The sequence below is a fragment of the Diadema setosum genome, chromosome 1, assembly GCF_964275005.1.
Source record: "Diadema setosum chromosome 1, eeDiaSeto1, whole genome shotgun sequence".
Taxonomy (NCBI): Eukaryota; Metazoa; Echinodermata; class Echinoidea; order Diadematoida; family Diadematidae; genus Diadema; species Diadema setosum.
This window is the reverse complement of record NC_092685.1, coordinates 45,708,384-45,735,985: the sequence shown is the minus strand read 5'-3', so window position 1 is coordinate 45,735,985 and position 27,602 is coordinate 45,708,384. Positions and strand designations below refer to the sequence as shown.

At 38.5% G+C, this 27,602-nt stretch overlaps 3 protein-coding genes across 3 annotated transcripts; 1 reads left to right on the top strand and 2 right to left on the bottom strand.

Moving 5' to 3' along the window:
- Window positions 1–3,375: 3,375 nt before the first annotated feature.
- LOC140231223 (lactoylglutathione lyase-like) lies at window positions 3,376–11,224 on the bottom strand. Its single transcript, XM_072311372.1, has 6 exons — window positions 11,078–11,224; window positions 8,822–8,904; window positions 8,137–8,277; window positions 7,051–7,121; window positions 6,347–6,436; window positions 3,376–5,062 (listed from the first exon to the last, which is right to left on the bottom strand). The coding sequence occupies exons 1-6, from the start codon at window positions 11,153–11,155 to the stop codon at window positions 4,980–4,982; spliced, it is 546 nt and encodes a 181-aa protein (XP_072167473.1). The 5' UTR covers window positions 11,156–11,224; the 3' UTR covers window positions 3,376–4,979.
- A 4,528-nt stretch (window positions 11,225–15,752) lies between these two features.
- On the top strand, window positions 15,753–20,483 carry LOC140231214 (uncharacterized). The gene is made up of 3 exons (XM_072311363.1): window positions 15,753–15,891; window positions 16,493–16,629; window positions 17,740–20,483. Exons 2-3 carry the CDS (start codon window positions 16,597–16,599, stop codon window positions 18,865–18,867), a joined length of 1,161 nt encoding a protein of 386 aa, XP_072167464.1. The 5' UTR covers window positions 15,753–15,891; window positions 16,493–16,596; the 3' UTR covers window positions 18,868–20,483.
- Window positions 20,484–23,367: 2,884 nt separating this feature from the next.
- On the bottom strand, window positions 23,368–27,546 carry LOC140231202 (adrenocorticotropic hormone receptor-like). Its single transcript, XM_072311352.1, has one exon. It carries the CDS (start codon window positions 27,544–27,546, stop codon window positions 26,170–26,172), a length of 1,377 nt encoding a protein of 458 aa, XP_072167453.1. The 3' UTR covers window positions 23,368–26,169.
- Between the last annotated feature and the right edge of the window lie 56 nt (window positions 27,547–27,602).

Genomic DNA, 27,602 nt, shown 5'->3' with positions numbered 1-27,602 from the left:
AACTTTCTTATTTTTCATCCGATTTCAGTCAAAATTTTACCGTTGAACTCATAAGATTTTACTGTTTTATCCGACTAACTTATATTTTCGGACTGATTTTGCCCTTTATGTCAAAGGTCTTTTTAAGTCCTCTTTATATTCTATGGATTTTAATCCCACATAGTTGAATTTTCTCTGAGTTGAAGCTATTTCTTCAGTCCAAATAGATTCTACTTAGGCGAGCTGAACTGTACTTCTTTGCCCTTGTAACCTGGAATAATCATAGAAATAATTCACACCAGTGAGGGCATTAATAAGAATTATCCATACACGGTATCTTTGGAACAGTGAATGTAACCAAGACAATAGCTGAGGGTGTTTGGACTGTTTCAGAGGTACCGAGTGTGGGTAACTCAATTATGCTAATGCCCGAACAAAATGATGTGCGTTACTTGCTGTATATAATAATGAAGCAGATCTTTGTCATTTGAAGAATCATACTCCTCTCGGAATCCATAAACATTCTGCCTGGTTTGACCAGTCACTGCAACCGGTCATTTTACTTTACTTTTGACCGGTCGGGAGTAAAATTACATGTTTGATAAAATAAATGCCTGATAAAGTGTACACTCTCGACCAATCTTTTGATTACGATCTGCTTCATCGTTCCTAAAGTACAATCATTTATAGGCCGAGTGTGCATTCATGACCTATGGAATGACTTGCATTCTTCCATGGACACAATCTCTACATAATTCACTGTTGTTTGCGTTCAAATTTATGTTGACTACAACTTATCAATACAAGCAGTGAATAAAACAAAATGTAGGCTATTAATCTGGTTAATCAGTACTTTGGCCTGGCCAGCTCTGTCCAGATTCCATGGTGAAAGGGCACATGGCTAAAAAGATGCAATGAAAAATGTGTGAATAAGCCATTGTCTGTCCTTTCCTGTTTTCTTCATTTTATGTACAAGGGAACCTCATTAAGACAAGCTCCTTGGGACCACTGAAATGTCCTCGTAACATCAGGATCTCATTACATCAGGGGAGAAGAAAAAACAAAATAATATAAAGGGAATGAGACCTACATTATTTAACTTGTTATACCAGTTATATCTTGATATATCCGATCTCATCATTCAAACAAGGTTCCATTGTATCGTGACTCCATTGAAATAGCCTTGTTCTCATAACCACATAAGTGAACAATTGAATGAATTCCTATTCTAGAATGACTGGAGGAGAGTTGGTAATTATGGTTAGTGTAACAACTCTAACAGGTGTATTGATGTGCTGCAGAGTTGACACTATTCAATACCATCCCACATTCATTGGAGTTGATGTAGTTTTACATAAAATTTATAATTTGGTAGGGTATGTGGAACTATGCAAAAGTGTTGATCTGGTAATGCGATGGATTGCTGGCCTTGATTTGAAGAAGATACCAAGAAACCAGGCTAAGAAACATACACTGTATTACTGTAGTATACATCACTACTTTGTTTACAGTTTCAATGGTGCAATTTGTGCTACAGTGCATGTAACTAATTATGACAGTTGTGGTTATTTTTACCATTCTCATTGATATTTTCATCATCACCACCATCATCATTATACAGTAATTTGTACAGTAATGTAGCCATTTGTAACATAAATATGTTACGTGTATAATGCATGTTTGCTTTGTTGACTTAGACTGTTATGGCACTTTTGAGGGACATCCCAGGTCAAACCATTTTGAGAATTTAACCAAATATTAGTACAAACTGTATGTGAGTTACAGGAGTTACAGATGTCTTGTGTGTTGTAGTAGAACACCATACAACTTTGTACCGACTTTTTTGGTTGCAGTGATGTGTACAGAAAGATTTTAACTTTAAAATGAACTTTACAAAGAATGAATTCCTAGCTACATCATTCATGTTGAAATCCCAATATCTGTATTTTGTACTGCACAGAAATCAAACTTTGCCCACTTTAATCCTTGTGGCAAAATTTGCATCTAGATTAATTTTGACCCCATATGTTGCCATTTTATTCTGCTCATTGGTAGATTAAACAAAGAAGGCTTGCAATGGTTGCACTTATTTTACTTCAAGGTTTGACGCAACCAAAAACATCCAAATTTGAACCAACTTCTCAATTTAGTGCATGTGCAGTGTATAATTTCTTTCATAAGTTCATTATAGGTGTTCCAAATATCTCTAAGAGGACAAAAATCAGACCTCCTGCATTTTAACCCGTTGAAGACTAGCCACAAGTATACTTGGGTAGATGTCTATTGGAAATCTGTGTTGTAGCAAAATCAGCCCATCCTCAACGGGTTAATCACATACACCTAACTGGTCAGCTGGAAGAAACTGTGCTTAGATTGTAGCAGGAATCCAAGACAATGTCCACTGATGTAAAGTGATACAATGCATTGTATTAAAGATTATTTAAGTTCACCAAATATTTTCTTTCCAGGTATCTATTATTATCTAAAGATATCTTGTCATGTGCTGTAGTGACTAAGAAGTTTGAGTGATTCATTTTTTTTTTCCTCAAAAAATGAATTAATTACTGTATATGCTGTTATTTTCGCATACAGATATTTTCGCGAATGACGAGGTTATAGACATTTTTGCGAGATGTTTTTCGACCCCGAGGCTTACCCTAATGCACTATTAAATGCACATGGAGGCATTTTCATGTTTTGTTAAATTCGCGATCCAACTGTGATTTGCAAAAATTAAACCCTCGTGAAAATAACAGCTTATACAGTATACCCACCCATCCATACACACACAACACACACACACGCACACATACTAATGAGCAACTCTTCTCACACCTTCCTTGTGTAACAAACAAACATGTTCATACTAACTGGCCCTCTTCAGTATTGACTTGAAATCCACTGCCATACAGGAACACACATACACATACTACTGCATGTACATGTACATGCTGACACATAACACAACACAGGATACATACATAAATGCTGAAAAAAAAAACAACCTTCCTCTAATTTGCGTATTGGACATAAATTACATTGAGTGAAAAACTGAAATTATTACGATAATGATGAATATGCTATGCCAACTGCAAAATCTCTACACTTTGGTGAAATTAGTCATTCATTCTGGCAGTGGAAATATAGCACTTGTAGAGGTCTCCACAGATATTCTGTTGTTTGTCTGCAAAACTGATTCCATTTTATAGGAAGAATCACGAAGCTTTTGTTGCAAGTTGATTGAAATTAAGATATACACTAGCTTCTGACACCTAGGCTTACATAACATAGAGGCTAATGAAACAAGAATCCTTTAATGTCGACATATTACGAGTATAAATATGTTTTTGTGTTGGCAGTTAGTGCTAAAATTTTAAAGACAACATACAGCCACAATTCCTTGCTGAATTATCCTCTTTAATTGGGCAGGAAGACAGATGTATGAAGTCTATCAAAAAACAAACAAACAAATAAACAAATGCTATGCTACCAAAGTAAATGATTGGCATATCAACTGATATTGAAATGTCCATTATTACAGATGCAGTCAAGGCAGCATGTCCTGTACACTGTAATAGATCTTGATATGGTATATGTACATATTCAATTGTTGTTTTTCCAATACATGTACAAATCTGTACTAAGATTACTATATTTGGTTGTTGATACAAGTTTACAACCATAGTTGAGATCCTTTTTAGGTGTACTTCTACAGGACTACAACATTAAGTAAGGTCTGTCCAATCGTTTCTCACAACGCATTACGCCAGAAAAAAAATAATAATTTCATGATTGCCTGATAGCTCATAATGACATTTTTCATGGAGGTCTTTTAATTCAATATGGGCAGAATAAGATACGAAGCTTTCATTACATGATTGTCTACCATGCCAGTATACATAGGAATTTGGCTGTGTCTTCAAAGCAATATAAATTTGAATTCTTATTGGCTCCTTACAATAATAAAGCAGACAGACCTTTGAAGGTATAGAGTCACACACATTACATCAAATTTTGGCAAATTTTGAGATAATAAAAATCAGAGAGGCTAAAAGTCATCTACAAAAAATGGCTTAAAGGACAAGTTTACCTTCATTAACATAAGGATTAAGAGAATGCAGCAATATTAGTAGAACACATCAGTGAAAGCTTGAGGAAAATTGGACAGTCGATGCAAAAGTTATGAATTTTTAAAACTTTTGTGTTGGAACCGCTGGATGAGGAGACTACTAAGGCTCGTGATAGTATAAAGAAAATGTAAAGAAAATTCAACATATTTTCACTTTTTTCGCATAATAAAAGAGCACTTGACTTGCCTCTTTCTAAAGGCAATGGGAATAATATTACCCATAACATATGACAGTAACGAGTCAAGGGAATGTGTACTTTTTTCAAAAGATGAAATTTTGTGAAATTCTCTTTATATTTTCCTTATACAGTATTGTTGTACGCATGTGACATCATACACTGCAGTAGTCTTCTCATCCAGTGGTGACTGCACAAAAACTTCAAAAATTCATAACTTTTGAACGGACTGTCCAACTTTCCTCAAGCTTTCACTGATGTGTTCTACTAATATTGCTACATTCTCTCAATCCTTATGTTAATGAAGGTGAACTTGTCCTTTAATGATACTATTTCAGCAGTGTAACCATTTAATTATTCTCATGGTAAGAACCGAAGAACAAATAAAGTGGATTCCATTTGCGTCGTGTCATATTCCCCATTGTTCATTACAGTTGTCAAATGGAAGCACTGACCAATGAAATTTACAACTGTAGTGTCTCCAATATCAGCCAATATGATTTTTCATTGTTAAACTGTGTCCTGTTACCATAGAACATGCACACGATATTGACAACAGAATTTGCTTTCGTTACCAATTATCGAACAATCCAAGTAGGCGGCTGCAAAGTGTCGTCACAGGCCACTCTCATACAAATCAAGGGGAAATTTTCATTTGCGATCAAGAGATGGGGCTGCTAATTAGTGTCTGACGTTCATTTCACCATGTTTTTGGAACATAGGATCTCAATCCAGTAACCGTCTGGGTCTTGGATGAAGGCTAGTCCTTTCATTTTTCCTAGAGAGAAACAGAGAGACAGAGTGAACTGTATCACATATGATATCTTATATAACACCAGAAGAGATCCTTGTCATTTGATTGGTTGTTTGTCCTTGATCATTCGGCCCATTTCACTATGACGTCATCATCCGTGCAATTGTGGCTCCATTTACCGTGCAATTCTGGATCCATACAATTTGCTCCATTGCACCTGCACACTACGCGTGTAAAATGGCTTGCGTTTGCAGTGTGTGTACGCGACAGCGCGTTAGCGTAAAGTGCTCAGAGAGCACTCTCGCGATCTCAGATTCTCTCTTATTTCTAAATTAATAAAACATCAAATGACAAGGATCTCTTTTGGGCGTTATATAAAACAAACAAATGTTTTTAATTTGTGCAATGGACAGAATATTTCATGAGGTGAAAGATGAAATTACTGATCCATTCAATAAACATTCATTATTTGTATACTATATGTAAGCTTGAGATTCACAAAACTACATTGTTTCTGTCAGCGCAGGTGAAAATAGAAATTTTTTAAACTGACAGTCTACAATCACAATTGTTTGCAAGACATGTCCATTATCTCTACTGCCTGGGAACCACATGGAGTGGAGAATCCACACACATTTTGTTGCATATTGCACTGTGTACATTTAGCCTAATAGCTTAGCGTTGGCAAAAACAGTGCTATTACAGTCACAATGCATAACCAGCACATGATGTAGAGTTTTATGCATGAAGTCACTTCTTGCACAGTATAAACCCACTGATGACACCTTTTTTTTTTTTCTTTTTTTTTTGGGGGGGGGGGGGGGTTGGGGCTTATGAGTCAAAAACTGTCTATGTGATTTAATTGGTAGATGTTTAATGAGGAAAGTAGAGGGTTTTGCTACAAATCATCCAGCATTTGTGATCAATTTTGATTCATCATTTAAAAGTGATCTTATGGAAGTCATGGATGTAGTCAACCCAGGAATCAATAGTAGGTAGGCCTATCATCCATTGAACACTAAAAACACACTGATCCCATGTACAGTTAAACAAACAAACAAAACATTATGAAGGCTACAGTACACTCTGGAAAAAAAAAAAAAGGATGTTGCACATATTGAGCAAGCAAAACTCAATTTCAGACAGGAAGATATTGTTCATATCATAGTCATATGCTTATTCAAGATGCAGGAAGAAAACAACAACAACAAAACAATTGATATATTAAAAAATAAAACATATTAATGGGCTAATTTGCAAGATGGAGAAGTAGATACATACAACACCAAACAACTTTAGTACACTCACCTCCGTCTGGTTTCTTGATGAAGTTGACACCAAGCTTCTCAAACCGCTCACAGGCTGCATACACATCAGGCACTGATAAGCCTATGTGACCTACATAGAGGAATTGAAAATCAATGACCTTTGTGAAATAATTCAGTCTAGCTCTTGTTGAATTATCAAACATGACAGAGTTCTTCAAGCTAAGATAGTTAATGAGTAAGCAGTCATGTAGTGCAGCAAGAGTCAACTCAAAGTTTCCTTGAAGTTCTTAAAGTTTTAAATCTGGAGCACCCAGTAATTAAATTTCATATACAGTATACAGGTAGTAATTAGGCCTACCAGTCAAGAGAATCTCTTGAACAGCATGTGATATTTCAAACTTCATTCATCCTACTATTGTCTCATTTTCTTCAGTTAATCTTACAAGACAATACTCTGGTAAAATAAGAGAAATCGGTTCTTTGCAGTTACAATGTCGACAAATGTGATATTGTACATAATGCAATAGTTTTGCAGTTATCTTGTTACATTTGCTACATGACTTTGACGATGCCTGTGGTGACTGGACAGAAAATTAACAAAATTACAATGAATGAATCCATCTCTCCACTATCAAAGTATCTATCACATAAACTTTCAAATTCTGACACAAAATTTGGAGAATATCACAAAGATCTAAAGGTGGTTACTACCAGTAGACAAAGAATAGAGGGGGATGAAGTTACCAAAGCCTTTTGGTTCTTTATTGCCATTGTGGTAGCCTGGGAAACTGTCATCTTTATCAGTACCATAGTTGCTGTATGAATGAAGTAAAGAAAGAAATATAAAGGTCATACGCAATAATAAACATTTCTTTGAGATACAAAACATATCAATTATTGAAGAATATGACATAATTTTCTTTTAGATTAAGGAAATGTAGCAGAAAAAAAATGGCTGAAAGTAATACAGATTGAGATACATATTTGATACTGTATAAACTGTTATTTTCACGTAGAGATATTTTCCCGAATGTGGAGGTCACAGACATTTTCGCGAGATGGTTTTTGCGATGTGACACCAAGGCTATCGTAACTGCACTATTTGCCTAGTGGACGGTGACATTTTGGCGTGTTGGTAAATTCGCGGTCCACCCGTGATTCGCGAAATTCGCGAAAATTAATCCTCACGAAAATAACAGCGCAGGAGCTTGGGCATTTGAGATGTATACTTTCTTCCAAGATTCTATAAACCTGGAAGCACATCCTTTTTACTTTGGTTAATGAGTCTGCATATTTTGCACGTTTAGACAACTCACTAAAATGCACTGAATTGAATGTATGTACACTCTAATTCATGAACCATAGCATGAATACATTGTTCACACATTGAAAATGCACAGGTTTCCATGGAAATGAATGTAATCAACTGAAACTAAAAACCATGCTTCAATCACACATCTGATGTCAATCCCTTTAACGTTTGGTAAAGATCCTGACTAAGTATGCCAAATCTTGAGTGAAATTAATTTCAATTTTTTGTTTCATCTTACAATTTGGTGTCTTTGCAGACCTGTGGGCACGTTTGCATTTTAGCTTGTACAGTCAATCTTGCTGGTGAAGTCGATCTCACCTATGTCCAATAATCACCAAAGTCAAAGGTTTTTTTAAGTCCTCTTCTCTTTATATTCTATTGATTTTAATCCCTCATAAGTCAAAGCTATTTCTTCAGTCCAAATAGATTTGACTTAGGCAAGGTTAGCTGTAATTCCATAAAAAGATTCAAACATTTAAACATTTTACACCAAGGTAACTGTACATATTGATGCTCACTATGTCAGCTCTATTGTGCCTGGTTGATTGAAGGTCCAGATGGTACGCTCTCTCTTGTCCTTTGGGATGTCAGCTTCGTCTGCGTAACCCATGAAAAACAAGGTGAACTGCATTTCAGGAAAATCCAGTCTGGTCAATAATCTGAAACAAGCAAACATACAGTGCATGCATCATTTCTACATATGACTCACTGTGTAACTGTAAGCAATTTGTTTGCAATCATTCATTTGGGTCTTGTTGTTACAACTCCACAAAAATTCAATGCACATAATTCAAATGATACTTTTCACTTGATTTCAAAGCAAGATATTTTGTGAAGATTCACAGGAAGTTTAATGTAAAACTTGAGGTGACATTATTACCTTATTTGCTTCACATCTGTCTACATGTTTGCTCAAGATATGTCTTTAAAAATTTAAAACTTTATTCATGACTTTTTACGTTTGTGTGCCTTTGTATCTTGTAAAAAATGGAGTGGTATTTCACTATAATACAACCATTTTGAAATCCTCCCAAAGATATTTGAGAGAAACAAGTGGCACTAAAAAGGTCATAAGTTTGTTATTATTTATCTGATCTGGCCCTGTAATTGACCTAACAATACATTGTCACTTGCATGTTGCTGACGTTGTTCTGAGCTTTTTTCTCTTTAATGAGAATCTTGTAAGAAAATTTTACAATGTACCTCATTCCCAGAACTCTGGTGTAGAAGTCAAGCGATCTGCGAGGGTCTTTGATCCGGTACATCGTCTGCTGCATGATGAAACCCTGTAAAATTAGAATTATAAAGAGCCCATCAGACAACTTTCTGATATTTGAACTGCAGCAGTGCAGGTATGATAATTTAAATATGCATTATTAGGTATAAAAGAAAAGACATATTTCAAATGACAAATAAAGGGAGAATTGTTTGGATAATGCAACCTTTGCAAGCATGTGATGAGCTTATAACTATCCAATGGAGACATTGCCATAATGATGACATTGACAATGTATGCCTCCTTAGAAGCAACAAAGTTCAAAAGGTCAGCTGGAATAAGCTTGCATCAAGTGAACTTGTTGAGCTTGAGGATCATAGATTCTTTAAACTCAAGAGACAAAGGGCATGCTCCCAAAATTAATATCCACCAGTAATACTTCATTCGCCTCATTAAATTTTTGCCCTTTAATCATGCCAGCACAACCTTGAGCAATTCTTTTGACGCAGGCACACGAAATGCCCACCCCTTCCCCACGTACCCCACCTCCCCCCCCCCCCAAAAAAAAAATACATTGTACAAAATCTAATGCCCGTAAGAAGGGCCTACCAGTTGTTTATAGTGATACTGATAGGGGTAGAGTAAAGACTGGGGTTTATACATGGTTTATAGGGTTATATAAAGGAGCTTCAAACAAACTAAGCTCCTTGGTAATAGGTTTTGGGTTAGGGTTAGGATTACCGGTAAGGTTCAGGATTAATTAGGGTTTAGGGTCAGGGGAAGGGTCTCTATTAGACAGAAAGATCCGTCTGTCCAGAGGAATCTTTTGTTTTTTTTTTTGACGTTATCGCTCTCCTCCGTAGACAGTAGGAGGGGATCCATGAAGCCAGACGCAGTCTCAGCGGAACATATCCCCGACGACCAGATACAGACCGATCTTTTGGTCAAGGTCTCTAGTAACCCCAGGGCTGGTCACAGTTGAGTAGGTCTCTACAGATGTACTTGTCCGGGGACCCAGGGCCAGGGGTATAGTTGTCCTTGAAACTGTTTCTGAGTGTTTGGTATCACTACCACTACCAGTGACCAGCAAAGATCCTAGATGGAGAGTAGGATCTTTGCTACCACTACCAGTACCAGATAGTGCCACTGCCAGATTTCAAATTGTTCAAGCATCACAAATCAATTGACAGGCAAGCTAGAAGAACAATCTTTAGGTTCTAGTACATACTAACAATTACATAGTATGGTAGCCCTACTACATATCGACCACCCTTATTGAAACCGACCGCGTATAATTCGCGCACTGAACACTTAATACGCACTTCTCTGCGCGCAAAGCACATAAAAATGGATTGGCTTTGAATGTAGATTAGGATGGTGTGGGAAAACGCGATAATTCACTCTTCATTAATGGTTTTAATCAAGGACAAAATTTCGAATGAATATTTTCACCGAATCGTAATGACAGCACAATGTAATGTCTAGACCTATGGAAGTTTCTAAAAGGCTTCTAAAAAGCTTCGTACAACACGGTGTTCAATACAACTCGGTTTACGTGCATTGTCAATGCAAAATCAGCGGTCGATCCTAAAAACGCGATTTACCGCGGGGAGCTGAAACGAGGCCACGCAAGTTCGTCGGCGATATTTTTGCACTGAAACTTCGAATCGAAAAGGGAACAACGGCATTTGATAGAGCTGGATTTTCTCAATCACGTAGGTCAAGTTTTTTACGTGAATTTCAGTGTTAAATATTCTTATCAAGCAAATAAACATTAGGCGGTCGATTAGTAGTAGGTCCAACCCTACTACAATTTGTACTAGGGAAGTAGTATCACATAGTCTAGACTACCTATAATCAGCTAGGCTATATGGTTACTGAAAGTTTGATTACGTTGATAATGATGATGGAGTGCATTTTGCTATTCTTTTTCCACCATAGGCACACCAACTGTTGCATGCAAGCATATTTCACCTCATTTATAAAATGTCAAGGCATGCCAATGTCAACACTCTTATTTAGTCACCCAAGTCCAGTAAGTGTATGCAAGCATGAGTCGGCATTTCCCTAACCTAATCTCGTTCAGCCAAGCAAGTGCCTAGGTTCGAGGTTGTGCCTTGACAAACTTGTGGATAGAGTTGTGTTTACGCCTACGGTTTTACTGTGTGAACTTGTGTTCACCGAACGACGGAAGTCAGCATCTATCGTTGGTCTGAAATTTCCAGCATTTATCCGATCCGAACCTTTGTTGATGGATCAGGCTCCGAGCAACAACCGTCCACTTCTTCGACTGGCAGTGAATTGCTCTGCTTTTCGGCCATGATTGTCGATATTTGATCTCCTGTTGAAGTCTTGACGAAGAGAGCGAGCAAGCAGAAACACGGTGCGAGCTCAATAGACCTTATCGCAAATAGCTTCACGCAAGGGACGATGGGATCGAATAGGGAGCAAGAGCGCCACCTATTGTCTGAATGCGACCATGCGACATGTTAGCAGCCGACGCGTCGTACGTATTATGTGTACATTGCTGTGTACAGTACTGTATGTAACACGATCGCGTCGATCGTATTCATCCTTCTACTTTCTTCAACTACTAAAGTAAAACATCTCCTCACATTTGCCTTGCGAAATCGCTGACCCTTTTGATATTGAAATGTAATAGTGGGGCTAGATTTGATATATATGATTGCAATAATGACCGAATATATCCTGGCAGGTACGAACCATTTTGTTTTTCTAAGCAGTCTTGTTACGAAGAGACGTATTAGTGTACTACAATGACCGTGGAGATACGGCGGCGATGTGTGCATGTGTGATATGAGTGACAGCTAATCATGGTGTGAATTAGGTCGCCAAAGCTATTCTATAGCAGTTAGGCCCTGTATTATATCAGAATATAATTTGATTGCTCTGCTTCACACGGATATTTGTAGTATTACTTTTTTATTTCTTCTTCTTTTTTTTTTTGCAGAGAGTTTGTACATCAAGAGCAATGGCAAATTTGTTACGAATGTGGAATACAATGGCACATAAATAGCTCAGCAGAACCGAAAGAAGTTTATAAACTGTTTAAAAGACATACATTTTTTTTATTACTTGTACCTGAAAATAAAGTGCTTGTATCAAAGTGTGATAACTTGATTTTTTTTTCTGTTTCCATGTACAGATACATCAAAAAAATATAATGCGCCGAGCCCAAGCAAGAACTATATACCCAGACTTCTCAATCGATACAGGTCATTTGTTAGATGTAATTATTACCCTGAGATATACTTAATTTTGCAAATAGACTGTCTAGTTACGGGCTACGGATACGGCTGGGCTGTCGTTCTTGCAAATTGCAAATGGTAAAGAAAGATGAGAAACACGAGGGAATCACAAATTGTGAACAGTCGAGCTCAGAAGAATGGAAGGAAGACAAACAAGCAGAAAAATGAATTTATTTTGAACCCGAAATCCATTCCATTCAATAATTATTCAAATGAACTGAGTCCTTCATAGCAGTACAGCACTTGTAAGTGTATAATCCCCTCTCTGTAATTACATGTAGGGCCTATACCACTCCTTTATCCCTCAACTCATCTGATGTTGCATTTTCATTTATATGTGATGAATGATATCATTCTGTTTCAGTCATTGTTTCCTCATTGCATTTTCGTCAAGATAAATCGGTGTATGAATAATTATTCATGTAACAATTATGAATTTGCATGTAAGCTCATTCCAAATAATTTGGGAGAGAGTTGGACAAGAGATTTTTCATCAAAGCAACATGTGTGTTGCCCTGTCTGTTTCTGTTGAGTCGCAAGAAGAAAGCGAAGAAAGATAGAAAAGAAGATGTGGTGTTTGAGGGACAGGCATATAAGTGAAGGGAAAATGAAATTAATCAAACAGGAAGGTTGCATGATTTAATTTTTTTTAAACTGTTGAACGATGCATTTTCAATACTTAAGATCACAGCAGTACATATAATTTATTCCTTTTTAAAACTTAATGAATAACAAGCCACACAGACAAACACACACACACACCTACACACACATTCTTTGTTCTCTGATTTATCTTTTTTTCTCATACATCATACAATAATTGTTGTGTACTTTATTGAAAACAACGAACAATAATGCATGTCGTGGAAGCAGATCACCAGGCCATAGCTCATGCAGATCTCATGGTATACACGGATGGGGAACATTGGCAATAAGGGATAAACTGGTAGTTCCACAAATGAAAATTATTACAAAAAAGTTAGTTTTTGCGATTAAATGTACATGTCTCAGTGTTCGCTGTGCTTCATGCCGCATGGGCTCGCTATCTACGGTACTGTACTCGCCTATCCTTCAAACAAATGCTTGAAATCAGTTATAAAAAGCTGTAAAAACCTACGAGAAGCTATGTCGTTATTGTCATGTGCAGTAATCAAACAAACATTGTTTTATTGCCTTTGGTTGAAGAATCAGAGTTGTAAAAAACGCGCTGAACACTGTCACTCCGCGAATCGTATGGCTTTGCGTATGATTTTAGCAAGGCCACGTGGCTGAGATTTGAGACTAACTCACCACACAGACTATTGCGAGTTACGAGTGCTACGGGTAAGCCAACGCAATCTCGCACTCACGCGGCGCGTTCGCTCGGAGTTAGTCTCTTTTCCAAACCCTAAACGGGAGACTACGTTGCGTGCGGGCGGCGGTGCGTGGCTTCGCGATCCCGAAAATCGAATCGGCGTTTGCCCCCTATTCAGTCCCACAATCCTTTGTGCGAACAGCGCCACCCAGCGACAAATGCTATTTGCGATAAGGTCTATGTCGATGTCCAGCACAGCTTGCGTGCAGAGTAGTCGCCTACGTTTTGTCGCCTACTTCCTCGGCCGCGCGCCGGGAAAAAACGCCGCCGGGATGGTACGGCTAGCGGCTGTGATTTCAGCTCCACCACTGCACTTTCTCACCCCATTCGGAGGAGTTTGTACCCGAGATATGTTTACTCACGTGGAGTGGTGTGGTGTTGTGTGTGTGTGTGTGTGCGTATGTGTGTGCGTGTGGGGGGTGGGGGGAGGCCGCGGAGGACTAGGGGGATGAGGGCCCGACTTTTTTTTCTCTCTCTCTCTCTGTTGGAACCTTTTGCCGTTTGAAAAGAATATAATAAGCACTAAAACAGTTCGTTCAGCATAGAGATGCTGTACAAACCAATAATATTGTATATACCAATCTTTCATCAAGATCCTATCAAGATGTTTTATGCCAATGATACCCAGCTGTACAGCTTTTAACCAATCTGAATTGAGAATGTAATCCCACAGATTCAAATCCTGTATCCTGTATCAGAGCGATAAAGGAATGGTCGATACTCAATGGGCTGAAGTTGAACAGTGCCAAAACAGAATTTCTCCATATTTCTTGCATTTTCGGGCAGTAGAATCCATACAGTCTTAATCCATGCAGCATACACTTGCAAAAATTTAGGTGTAATCATGGATGATAAGTTGCTCATGGAAACTCAATCCAAAACTCTGCTGCACGCGGGTATTCAAAATCAAGAAACATGAACAAATTTCACCAGTTTTAAGAAGTTTACACTGGCTTCCAGTCAAAAATTGGATTCAGTTTAAGATATTGTTATTAGCATTTGAATGTTTCTATATGTTTGCTCCACATTATCTAAGGGAGCTACTTCAAATCTACACACCATGCAGAGAAGAACCTTCATTCAAAAAGCAAAGATTTATTTTGTTATTCCAAACAGAAGAACCAAATTTTACGGAGAACGAACATTTGCTTTTAATACCCGTACTTTATGGAATAATTTACCTCAGAAGTTAAGACAAATCACTGATATAAATACATTAAGTCTGCTTTGAAAATGCATTTGTTTATGGTGTAAGCAAACATGAAACTCAGTACCATCACTGTAATTGGAATTGTATAATCATTTCATTTTTTTGAGCACATAGGGACATTATCACTTTGTGTTATGCGCTATATAAGCACTGTCAATTATCATTATTACAAGTACTTCATCCATCATGGAACTTTTTTTTTTCACAACACAACAAAGTAGGACCTACATGGAAACCCCGATGGGAAGAAAATACGAAATGGTCAATACACTGAATAGCTCATTACAAGTTCCTTAAAAGGAAATATCAGCGAGAAGATATCCACAATCTTGAACATATAGCTGTCAATAAACCTGGCTCTCTGTATTCATCAAACAAAACTGCAATATCATCAGCATCTGCTAACATCGCTTCTTTGCCTTTTGGCTGAGATCATTAACTTAAACAAAACAAAACAAAAAATCATGATCAAATTAAACGCCTTCAAGGGGATGACTGCGGATTTGAATATTCATAATATTACGACTGGTCAAGAAGTGTTTTCCAAAAAAAAAAAAAAAAAAGTTGACATTTCAAAATGTCATAAGTTCTTTGATAGCTTCTGTATTTTTTATCCTATTTTGCTTAATTTTTTTTTACACTGTTTTGTAGGGTTTTTTTTTTCTCTCTCTCCCTCTCTCCCACTTTCTCTCCCCATCCCTCTCTTTCTTTATGATATTGATAACATTCTTATCTGGAGTAGATAATTTCTAGGAAGTTTAAGAAATAGTCTCATTTCTGTACTCTGATAATACTGGAATTTGTCTATACTAGTAGTTCAAATAGGGCCTATGCCTTAATTGCTGAATTAAACGTGTTTTTTTTTTTTTTTTTGGTTAAAACTTAAAAAGGATTGCATAACTCAAGATGTCTAGATCTACGCTGTCACTGCTTGAATTGATCATTGAATTGTGGATAGATACATCCACGTTGTTTTCATTTACAAATCCGTATGTCCGGGTCTGGTACGTAAAACTAGGTTCTACCCTCGACCCTCGGGATCGCGTAAGAATCAAAATAATAATAACAACAACAACGGCAGCTAGCGACCGACTGTCTGATGTCTGTGGTTTCACCGCTAGATTGCAACCGGGCATAAAACGTCTTAATTTCTCTGGTAAAGTTTCCACGGACGCCAACACAGAAAATGAAGTACATTTTACGTTTAGACAGTAGTCGTTCAAGGTGATTCCTTCTCTGTTCTCTCGAAAGGTTCGGTTTGATCTCAGCATCATTAGCCGTGAAGATGCCAGTCCCATATGTTGAATTTTGTGATGTGTGTAAATACGCTGTCATTGCACTGCTTAGCTGCACTGGTTCTTTTCCTTTTTGGGCTTTAGTGGCAGAGCCCCGGCCCGGTGTTATGAATGGGTGTGTGATGCGCGAAGGCCTACCCGGTAGTCCAACTTTCAGGCTCAGGGTTAAAAAAAAAAAAAAAATTACTTTGATACACTGCCATGTTGGTCCTCACCTCCCTGGTCTGTCGCAGAAACTGAACGCGCACTGCGACACTACACACCAAGCTATACCGAGCCAAACTTAACTTCAGTAAATTTATAAACCATGTCCATGCTAACTGTGAATTTAGACCTAGATACTAGATCTAGAATATATTGCTGACCTAGAAATTCATTACTGCTTGATGATATTGAGGATCATGATATGACAACTGTTTCTGTTTAATATCAAGTTTTATTTTTGACTTGCCTATTTGCGATATCATACAAGAAAAACACCTGTTTCTTTTTACATTTACATTGTGAATTATTCTCTTATTTTTCTGAAGATGGGGTCACAGAATGGAACAAGCTTGGATGAAATGAAAAGGACTTCGGAGAAAGCCAGCCAGCAAGTTCTGACAGCATAAGTAAAGCTTAACCTGAAACCTCGATGACTATGGCTCATGAAAACATATCAGATAAGGTACTAAAACCAACCTCTGTGCAAGTGAGCAGTTCAGTTCTACCATATTGAAACATTGTGTGCAGACGGGTGAAGCCTTCATCTGTTAAACAGTTTGATAATCGGTCAACCGCAAATTAAGTGGATTTGCCAAATTATTGTTCTTGCTCCCCAAATTTTGCTAATTTAACATGCAGTTCAAAAACTGAAGAACAGGATTTATCAGAGCCTGGTTTTGTCGGTGTCATCAATGTCATTTAGAATCTTTAATCCACAAACATTTTTGTCAAGTGGTTTAAGCTTGTGGCTGAGTGTTCTGATCCATTTCCAGAGATTTCCCCAAATCTTGGATATTTTCATAGACTCCGATTCAATTCCATTCAGTTCAGTTCAATTCAGATTTTATTAAATAAAAGTCTGAAGGCTAACCATATTTGGTTCAAAAATTCAAAAAACAGACTGTATGTGCATAATAATACAAAAAATTATCAACTCCTTCCAAAACACAACAACACCCCCCCCCCAAAAAAAAGGCAATTTATAATACACTGTTACATTTCATAAGTAAGCACAAAATTTCTATTATAAATATTTTGAACGAAATGAAACAACAATCTTGAAGTTGGCATTCCAGAATTACTGCACAAGAAGTTTTCTTGTCACCTTTAGATAAAATGTATGCACTGGATGTCCAGCTTAACCTTCTTTATCATACTTTATTCAAATTCCCCATGTTTCTAGGAGACCTTTTATTTTTCAAAATAGCAACATCTGTTAAATTTTACTCCATGTACACACTTCTGTCCAAGATACTTGATTTGACCTTCTATTACTGTACAGGCAGTAACTTAACATGAGGCTATTGTTTTGATAATACAATGTATTGAGTTTAGTCAAGCTGTGAAAAAGATGTGGGATTATGTGCACATTCTTGCATATAATGCCAGAGACATGCAAAAATTACAGTCTGTAATAATCAATATGAAGGATACTACAGTGTATTATTATCATATCAAACGAGTCAGTGTATTTTCCTTGACGTAAGGCAGCAGTATGCAGTTACATATTCATCCTGTTCTTGTTAATGTTTTTGTTTTTGTTTGTTTGTTTGTTTGTTTTTTTGTTGTCCAGGCTGGAGGGTTTGAGTGCTCCTTGTGCCAGACCAGATTCACCTTCCGAACAAACCTGAACCGCCACAACAGAAACATTCACAAGAGAGGCACAGCAAGAGGGCGGGCTTCGTGTAGTTTTCCAGGATGCACTGCAAAGTTCTATCACCAGACAAAGCTGCTGTCTCACTTTGAAACAGCACATGGACAGATCACAGAGAAGATTGACATTTCCTTCCCAACGGCAGAAAATTTCCTCGCTTGGAAGACTCAGGAGGAGAAGGAGAATTTCGTCCTGTTCACAAAGCAGCGAGGCGACATCGATCACCTCTCCGTGGTCCATCAGCACTACATCTGCCAGAGAGATGGCAGTGCTCGCAGCCATACAGCCAAGAACAAAATGGCCAGGAAAACAGACAGAAGACCCAGGAAGGGTGTCGTTAAGACAAACCTAGTCTGCCCCGCCCGAATGCTTGTCCGGAGGTGCAAGAAGTCGGGGAGGGTCGATGTCGCGTACTACAAATCCCACTCCCACGCGGTATCCCCAGATGATGCCGTGCACCATCCCTTGCCGGATGGAGTTCGGAAGGAGATTAGGGACAAGCTGAAGTCGGGAGTGTCCGTCGAACAAATCCATGAGGAGTACCAGCGTAGGGCGTGCGAGACGCAAGATGCCCGCCTGCAGCGCATCAACAGAAGCCAAATTCGTGCCATCCAGAGACGGCTGGAAAAGAAGGAAAAACTAGCCAGACGAGCTGACCTTCCCACTCCACACGAGTCTCGACCACAGTCAGTGGTCATTGAAGCGCTGCATGTCATGGACAACGGCAGCAGCAGCGGGACTGATCAGGGATCCAGCGAGGTTGCTCCTGCGGTGACCGCCACCCAAGATACCACGCCGGTAGGTGGTGGTGGTACCAACTTCACATCAGAGATGCTATGCACTCAGCCGCTATCCCGCAGTGATGTGGCACACATCGATTACGCTCGCGAACTTCAAAGGATGCTCCAGGAAATCCTGATGATGATGGAGCAAGCCCACGTTCGAGAGACAATGCTTCCCCGAATTATCAGCAATATGGAAGAGATGCTAGATCTATGCAAACAGAAGGCAAGCCCTAGTGGCATCACTTGCAACTTTAAAGTATGACAGTTATGTGACATGTGATCATGCTGAAAATTTTGAATACAAATTGTCATTTGCCTGTGTTCATTTGTTTCTCAAGATCAAGTTGACAACATAATTTCTCTATTTTTTTTTTCATTCAAAGAGATCAGGTTGACAAAATACACTTTGCTTGGATTGTTTTTGTTATCGCTGGAAAAATACTCTCAGATGCAACAAAATGTGTTGGATTCCCAAGCAGAAATTTTATTTGCATGAGTAATGTCATAGCTTATGTTAAACAAGAGCAACTGACCACATAACATTTCTGTAGAAAGGAATATAACTTATGAAGTGTACTAGTTTTTAGTACCCTTTAAAAGTTTGGTGCATGCAATGTTACGTACTGTGAATCTTCTTGACATACATATTTTTGCCATGCATAATCCTGCTCAATTTTATTTTTTTTTGTCTTGTGATTCTTCAGCACCCACCTCAGAACTATCTTGTTTTAGTCTATCCCGATGTAAGTCTGCACCACAGATCCGGATGTGTTTGCAAGGAACATTAAGCCTATGAAACCAAGACGCATATTACATGATTTATACAAGGTACCATGCTTTATGAACCATTTTGGGCAATACCACTTTCTCATAAAGGGGAAATTCCCCTTTCATGCTTGTGACTATAGAGGGCGCAGTCCAAGTTTGAGAGATGAGTCCATGGGACAAAATTGTATACTCGGTAAGTCAGCTAACATCATTAATTTCCTAATAAGTCTCCTATATGTCCTATGACCCCACTGCCATAAATGCGTATCTAGAGGGACTCAGCTTGTTACGAGGAGCATTGCTGTTCTCTAAATATTCTTGCCTGTAGCCATTAGTTGAATAACTTTCATTTCGAACAAAAAGGCTGAAACAAGATTATTTTTTTTTCTATTCATTTTTATACAGGCCAACCCTAGAAGAAACATACCTTTGGTGTACCTTTGTACTGAATTGTCTTGGCTTTTCTGCTGCAAAACATGTATCTACCAATGGAATTCACTGTATTCTATTGCAAATATGTAGCAAACAGTGCCAAAAAATGTAGAGAAAATTCAATGTTTTTTTCATTTTTCAAGCATAACAAAAGACCACATGATGTACCCCTTTCAGAAAGTAGGGGGAATAGTCAGTAACAAGTCAGTGGAACATGTGATTTTCATGAAAAGTGATTGTGTGTATATTTTCTTTATATCATTATCCTGCAGTGACATCATGAACTGTCTTTAAAAATTTGTAACGTTTGAACAGATTGCCTGATTTTCCTCAAACTTCAGTGATGTGTTGTACTAATATTGCTGCATTCACTCAATCCACAAATATAGCCATGTATAATTCCCAGTTATATTCAGAATGCTGTGAGCATCTCTTGCTGAACATTAAATTCCAGGGTAGATGATCAGATACTTCTTCAGTCTTGAAATCCTTAAATCATCCAAGATGACAGTCTAATCATAACATGTTGCACAAGTTGCACACAGCTTCTTCTTGTTGGAAATTTGATCAAGCAACAGATAAATGCATGATTATATTTTATTTATTTTTGTTCTCTTATAGATGATGATACTGTGTGAAGAGATAAAGAGGTGTGATGACATTAAACCATGCATATTGAAGGTGAATACATGTAGTAATTCTGTTTCAGTATTGTTTATATTGAAGGTGCCCATGGAAATTTTTGTCTGTGCTTTTGTTTGTGTGTATGAGGGGGAGGGGTGGGTCAGGGGAGCTTGCTTTGCATGGAAGTGTTGCGCATTTTCTGTTTGGACATGGGGTTTTCTTGTTGACATGAAAAAGGCCAACACTTAAACTTTGTCATTTATCACTCATTCACTCTCCCAATTAATTTAATCTTATTGAAGCCATCTGTCCACCTGTGTCTTTCTTCGTGCATGTGAGAGGGCATCATCCCGTGACCATGAAGACTACTGTAAAACAAGGAATGTTCGTGTGCATTTTAATTTTGTGAATTTTGTGGGGGCAAAGATTAACAAAATTAGAATGCACGCAAAAGTTCTTGACTACATTGTATGCTTTGAATGCCAGTGACAATTTGCCAAAAATTTAATGCCATGAAAATATCTTGATTTACAGTACCATGATGTTCCTGTAAGACACCATGTTCTGTTAATGGTCATTGTATTATATAGTGTTTGCATCTTTGTTGCTTTTGTTTGACTTTTCTAATCAAAACAATCACCTTTATAGGCATATTCTCCTTTGAAATTTGTATATCAATCAACTTTTGAAGAAAAAAAATCATAGAAAGTCTATCATGCTACTAGTTTACAGTACAACTTATTTTCCAGTTATACTCGAATTATTTTAGAATCAGATAGATTTCACCTCCTTGGTCTGAATACCACTCTGGCATGCTTAAAAGTATGGCGACTGCTAACTGTTAACATTGTCAAGTTTGTATGTTTGTTGTTTGCTTGTTTTCCTTAAGGCTCCTGAGTAGGGTATACACCTCTAAAATCCCACTGAGAATATCCTGCACGACACTGCCGCAATATCAAATAGCGCTCTACTGTGTTGGTGAATGCTGCCCTCTGTTGTTCAGAATACATCACAGGAATGACTTGATGCATCAGAAGGAATCTGTTTTTTACAATGTACGTGTAGTAAAGAACATAACTATGGATGCAAGGGAAGTTGTATTCAGAAAACCCACAAACATGTCAGTTCAATCTTAGATATCTAGTAGCAGTAAAATGTTCCTCTGAGGTAGTGCCTATTCTCATTGGTAATTGTCATCCGTCCTTCAAAGGTAATGGATTAAACAGAAATCCCTAGAAAGCTAGCAATTTCTATTGTGTCCATATTCAATTCTTTGAGGACAGGCTGATTTTGCTATAACTTGCACTTTCCATATAGACCGTATCCGGGCAATTACCCCCAGAGGGCAATTACCCCCCGGCTAAATACTGGTTAGTGGTAAGGTTAGAGTTAAGATTAGGGTTAGGGTTAGGTTTAGTGTTAGGAGTTTGGGTTATGGTTAGGATTAGTTTCAGGATTAGGATTACGATTAGGGACAGGGGAAGGGTCCGGGGTAATTGCCCAGGGGGTAATTGCCCTAGACCCCCATAGACACCTACCTGATCATACTCGGGACTCGTCTTCAATGGGTTAAACAAACACAATGCTTCTCTTTGCTCTTAGCATTGTCTAGCAGACTATCTTTGATCATGATTGTAGAGTGTTAAGGTTATGCTACTGGTATTAGAAATATTGCTTTCTGTTTAAATTGTTCTCACTTTGCATTCATGTGATGGCAAGAAGTTGGGATACAGATCAAAGTCGAAGGAAATTGTTTTGCAGAGAATGTGTAGTTATAGTGGTTTTCCTTTTACACTATTTCTCTCAGTAAATAAGTTAGTATGCTCAACCATAATAGTAAAGATCAAGCATAGGATCTTATTCATGGAGAAATATAGTAAAAAAAACAAACAAACAAACTAACTAACAAAAAACCTCTATGAAGATAAAAGCTGTTTGGCGTCAAAGTTACAATTTGGATTTGAGTTTGGTGATACAGCTTGGACTTATTATAATGCATTGTGTTTGACTCATTTATTTCCCCCAAAATTTCCAAATGTGGTTAAGATGTAGACCATGGTCTTACATCTAGACCCTGTATGGGAATTCAGACCATTACATATGTTTAATGTTCATGATTTGTCAGCAGGTGTTACACTATGTAGGATGACCGTGTTTGTCATTAGTGTTTGGTGTTGCGGGTATATATAGTGCAATGTTTGGTGTTGCCAGTATATCTAGTTCAATGTACTCCTGAAAGAGCTCATCAACGAACGAACGTATTCCTAATGTCATACATGCCATATTCCTGTCCCTTTATTACTCTGCCCTTGCGTTTCATGGATGAATAGGGGTAGGATTGCAGTCAAATACTGGTCAATGCCACAAAGAATGTATCCCTGATCATTTATTGTTGTTGTTGTTGTTATTGTTCTGTTCCTGCTTCATGCAGATTTTTCTGGTACATTGAACCCTGCAAAGTGTGCTAAATTCAAGGCCCCACAAAATGTTTTTTCCAATGATTGTTAATGCTTCCTTTTATAGCCCCAAATTATTAATTTACTGCACATGCATTTGTAGATTAAGTACATCAAGGAGGTTACACACACACACACGCACACACACAGACACACACACACACACACAAACATGCATATGAATTCGTGTCTAAGCAGTAGCGATTCCTCTTCTCAAGAAGTGTAACAAGATAAATATTAGTAGCTTGATTGTTAATTTCTGTCCGAATTCCTTAAAAAGACTATCATCCGAACAAATTTAACATACTCCGTCCAAGTTAGTAATTTCTAAAAGAGCTTACACACATTCAAACACCTTCTCTTTTTTGTTTCTCTCTCTATCTTTCGCTGTCTCTATTGCACTATCATTGCAATCAGAAAATACAAATTCACAAAACAGTTGCTTCAAGAAAGAGATGGGCATACCAGATCAGCTGTGCTTTTACCAATTTATTGACAAAATGTATTGACAAAAATACTCAGCAAATCAAGACGTAGGTGGTAAAGTGCAACCTGACTCTTAAGTGAGAACTCCTTTCTAGATCTCACCTCTCTCTCTCCCTCTCCCTCCCTCTCTCTCACTCTCTCTCTCTCTTAAGGGTTAACACACAAATTAGCCAATCCCAACTATGCATCACTTGCACATACTTTTAGTACATTTTCAACGAGTATGAGAGTCGTATCACAATAAATAAATAAGGACATTATAAAATAGACATGCAAATGTATGCAGAAATATACACCTGTGCCCAAAACACTCCATACCCAGAGCAAACACCTTACCAAGCAACGCTTCCTCTTAAAAAAGTGAGATTGATAAAGTGAAATATATCTTTTAAAGATGGTCAAATTCTCACAGGGAAAAAAAAATGATATTAGGGACTTCCTCTTGAGGAAAAAGGGACACAATCTATTCTATCCAATATAATGGCTGACATGATGATATATAATTATTGGTCAATGATTTAGGAGCAGTCTTGGTTGAATGATAGAGATCTATTTTAAGCTTTCTATCACCTTGACACGGAAATGCCTAGTATGAAACAGGTGTGCCCAGTGCAGGTCCCCGTTATCAGTGTTAATATGATTAGCTAATAAGCTTACCTCGCACAGAATAGTGATCTTTCGACAATGCTCTCCCCCCCCCCCCTTCTCCCTCTTTCCCTCTCTCACTATCATTCTATCTTGGCCATTGTCAAGTTCTAAATTTGGCAAAGAGGTGAGCCTAAATTCTGGACTCCCTTTCATTGCAGAATAAAAATCCAGCAGATCTTGGATTGCATCATAACTCACCTTGCCAAGTTGGGCCCTGAACAAGCATCATAGCAATTAATCTATCTAAAGAATTTTATTAAAATTGAACCCAGGAGACAGGCAAGATATATTTAAATCATTATATCTCTTGGCTTGTACTGTGAAAATGTACCATATGCTAATTGAAAGAACGAAAGATTAAAAAAAAAAAGGTAAAGCATTCTGGCACATTTGATTTTACAATAGAATCAAGGCAACACAATACGTTAAATTGCAAAAATCCTTGATGGACATTAGCAATTTGTCTAAGACAAACAGATCAGAGTCCTGAATCTCATTAATGTCACTTGAAACAAGGGAGGATTATGCTGCAAGCAGATGAGCAAGAGAGCACAGATAACTGGAGAGATTAATTAGTCCTTTGCACATAGCCTATAAAAGGATTACATGGGTGTGAATCAAAAATACATGATCAGATTTGGGCCATGGGATGGATGGATTTTAGATAAGAAATGACATGAATGTGCTTTGAAAAAATAATCACAGTGTTCCAAAGTTTAGTTTGACGAAAGAATTATTGTATCTTATTCCGTAGCACAAAAACACATCCACTGTACACTCTCTGCCCAGTCAATGTAAAAATATGCCATTCCTCTGCTCAGCTTCAAGTGTCATATTGCCATTTTTTTAATACCTAGAATATTTTTTTTTTGTTTTTAATAAAAAAGACAAATTTACATACCTAACATTAAATTTCATCCACAGCATGTTTTTGAAACTCTTTCGATAAGCTCTCACCACATTTGCATTCAATTATGTTTACACTTCAAATGGGGGTAGTATCCCACTTTTGCTACCCCAGTCATTCTAAACCGACTCCTAAGAATACTATCATGTGCTCCATTACCCTATTGAACAAATGCCAACAAAGTGAAATCAATGTTTTCCAATCAAAGTCACAAAGCACACATTAGAGATGGTGTATACTCAAAATGTATATGGACAAGGTGAAAACTATATCACAAAGAGACTCAACACTACTACTTTAGTAATGTTCTTTGGTGCACAAGAGAAGGTAACTTTCCTTGACGATTGCACAACAATATTCACACAATATAAATAGATGAAACATACACTAAAAAGTGAAAACTTGTGATAGGTGTATGATACTGAATTACATACAATGCAAAACTCATACAACATCTGTGGCTCCAATGACTGGCAGTTAATGAGTGATTCTTCGTAATGTCACGAATGTGCAAAGAGATTTTGTGATAAAACCTGATAAGAGCATATTCCACTAGTTCATTGGGCCACAAAAACTTACAATTCTCAAGAAAGTCACCAGACCCATTCTTCGTATCAGTTTTATAAATGGATGGTGCACAACTGCACAGTCTAAATTTTATACCATTCCACTACTGTGATATCATCATCATATTAAGGCATTTCAGTTTCCAATTCATAGAAAATCGATCATCAAGGATATTTTCCTATCTAAAATAGTACTCTGCAATCTGCTACACTAGAAAAAGATATCACAGTATCCTTTTTATCACTCTTCTGACATTCTTCACTGATGCAAAAATCTTATTTCCAAGTCAAACAAGTGGGGAAGTCCAAGTTAGCTAGATATGAACTAAATTTGATCACAGGAAGCTTCTTTTCCACCTTTGATGTCAGATTGAAGGCAGATAACCTATTGCACATGGAAAATCTGATTACTTTCACATCATTTATCACCTCCATGGTATTGAAGAGTGCTTGTTATATCAAAAGCACAGGATTTCAAATGGAATGACTGGACAGAAGATGAGGTTGTGTTTGGTTGATTCGTTAAGACTGTGTTCATGCCATTAATTGCAAATTTGGTGTCGTAGTTTGCAATTCCGGAAACTAGCAGGGCTGCGATTTCAAATCAAAGCCCTCTTGAATCAAGATTGCTTGGATAAAGGGCTCTATGTCTCATGTCCACTCTAGTACAGACAAGTCTAGACTTCTTCCTTCACTTGGGCAGACTCTTGCTCAGTCGCCCTCTCGATGTCCTCGTCATTTTCGCGTCTGACGGACGCCTTGCTGTTGGCTACCGAGGTCTGCCTTGTCTCCACCTCCCCATTCTTGAAATCCTGCTGGTTGTTGTTCTTGAGCGCCATCTCCTGCTCGTAGAGCATCTGCAGGGTTTGCAGGTTGCCGCACAGGCTGTTCGTCCGGCTGAGGGCGACAGACATGCGCGAATTCCGGCGCTCACCCACCAGGTTTGAGCTGGACCGCGTCAGCGTCCGCTTGCAGGGCTTCCGGAAGCAGCGCAGCACCCTGCTGAAAGCAGCTCGAAAGTCCTGGTTGCGGTATGCATAGATCCAGGGATTGAGACTGCTGTTTAGGAGGAGGAGGAGTCCGGAATAGTTGTGCATTGTCAAAAACTTTGCGCACTTTTCGCAGAAGACCTCAACCACCACCGAGGTCATGAATACACCCCAGGTAAAGGTAAAGACGCCCAATATGAGGGCCAGTGTCCTCCAGTACTTGTTACCTTTAAACATGTTGTAGTTCTTATTCAGTACACCTGGGAAGAGTGAAAACTGGACGGCGGATATGGCACGGGTGTGGTGCCTTGCGACAAGCATCACGCGACAGTAACAGAAGAACATGCACACCAGCGCGGGCAAGAAAATGGCAATGACTTGCGCCAGGGCAGTGTAGTTGTGGTAGAAGTTCAGAGTACACATCATGTTCATGCCTGACAGAGGGTAAAACCATCCCACGAGTGGAATAGCTGAAACAACAGTTACATACAGCCACACCATCAGACAGATGGCAGCGATGCGGACTGTCGTCACTCGCGACGAGTACTTCAAGGGCTCCACCAGGGCGGAGTAGCGATCATAGGCAATGATGCTGAGGTTCAGCACCGATACACCGCTAAGAAGGGACATTAGACAGTACGGCACGAGGCATAAAACATTCCCATCCTCCACATCACGCAGGAAGTTGATGGCAAACAGGAACGGCATCATGATTGCCAAGCCTATGTCGGCCACGGCGAGATTCACCAAGATGTAGTTGGGCGGGATCTGCAGTCTCTTGAACTTTGCCACCGACACGATGATGAGGATGTTGCCGATGAACGTGATGGTCATGAGCAGGAAGATGATGGCCAGTGCGATGTACGCCTGGGCGCTCCACGTGGCTTCCATCCCTTCCTCAAGAGACGGGAACGCACTGGCCAGATCCTGGGTGGCATTGGCATTGGTGCCGTGATGACCGAGGTCTGCAATGGACGTGGCTGTGGGTTCCTGGGGCATGATGATGACAACCAGATTGTTCCCACTGAGGTTACCAGGCGACGAGGACAGCTGTAGATGCTTCATTGCGAGTCATTCCTTCCTGCGGTTTCAAGTGGGCAGTTCGGTCGGGACAAACTCAG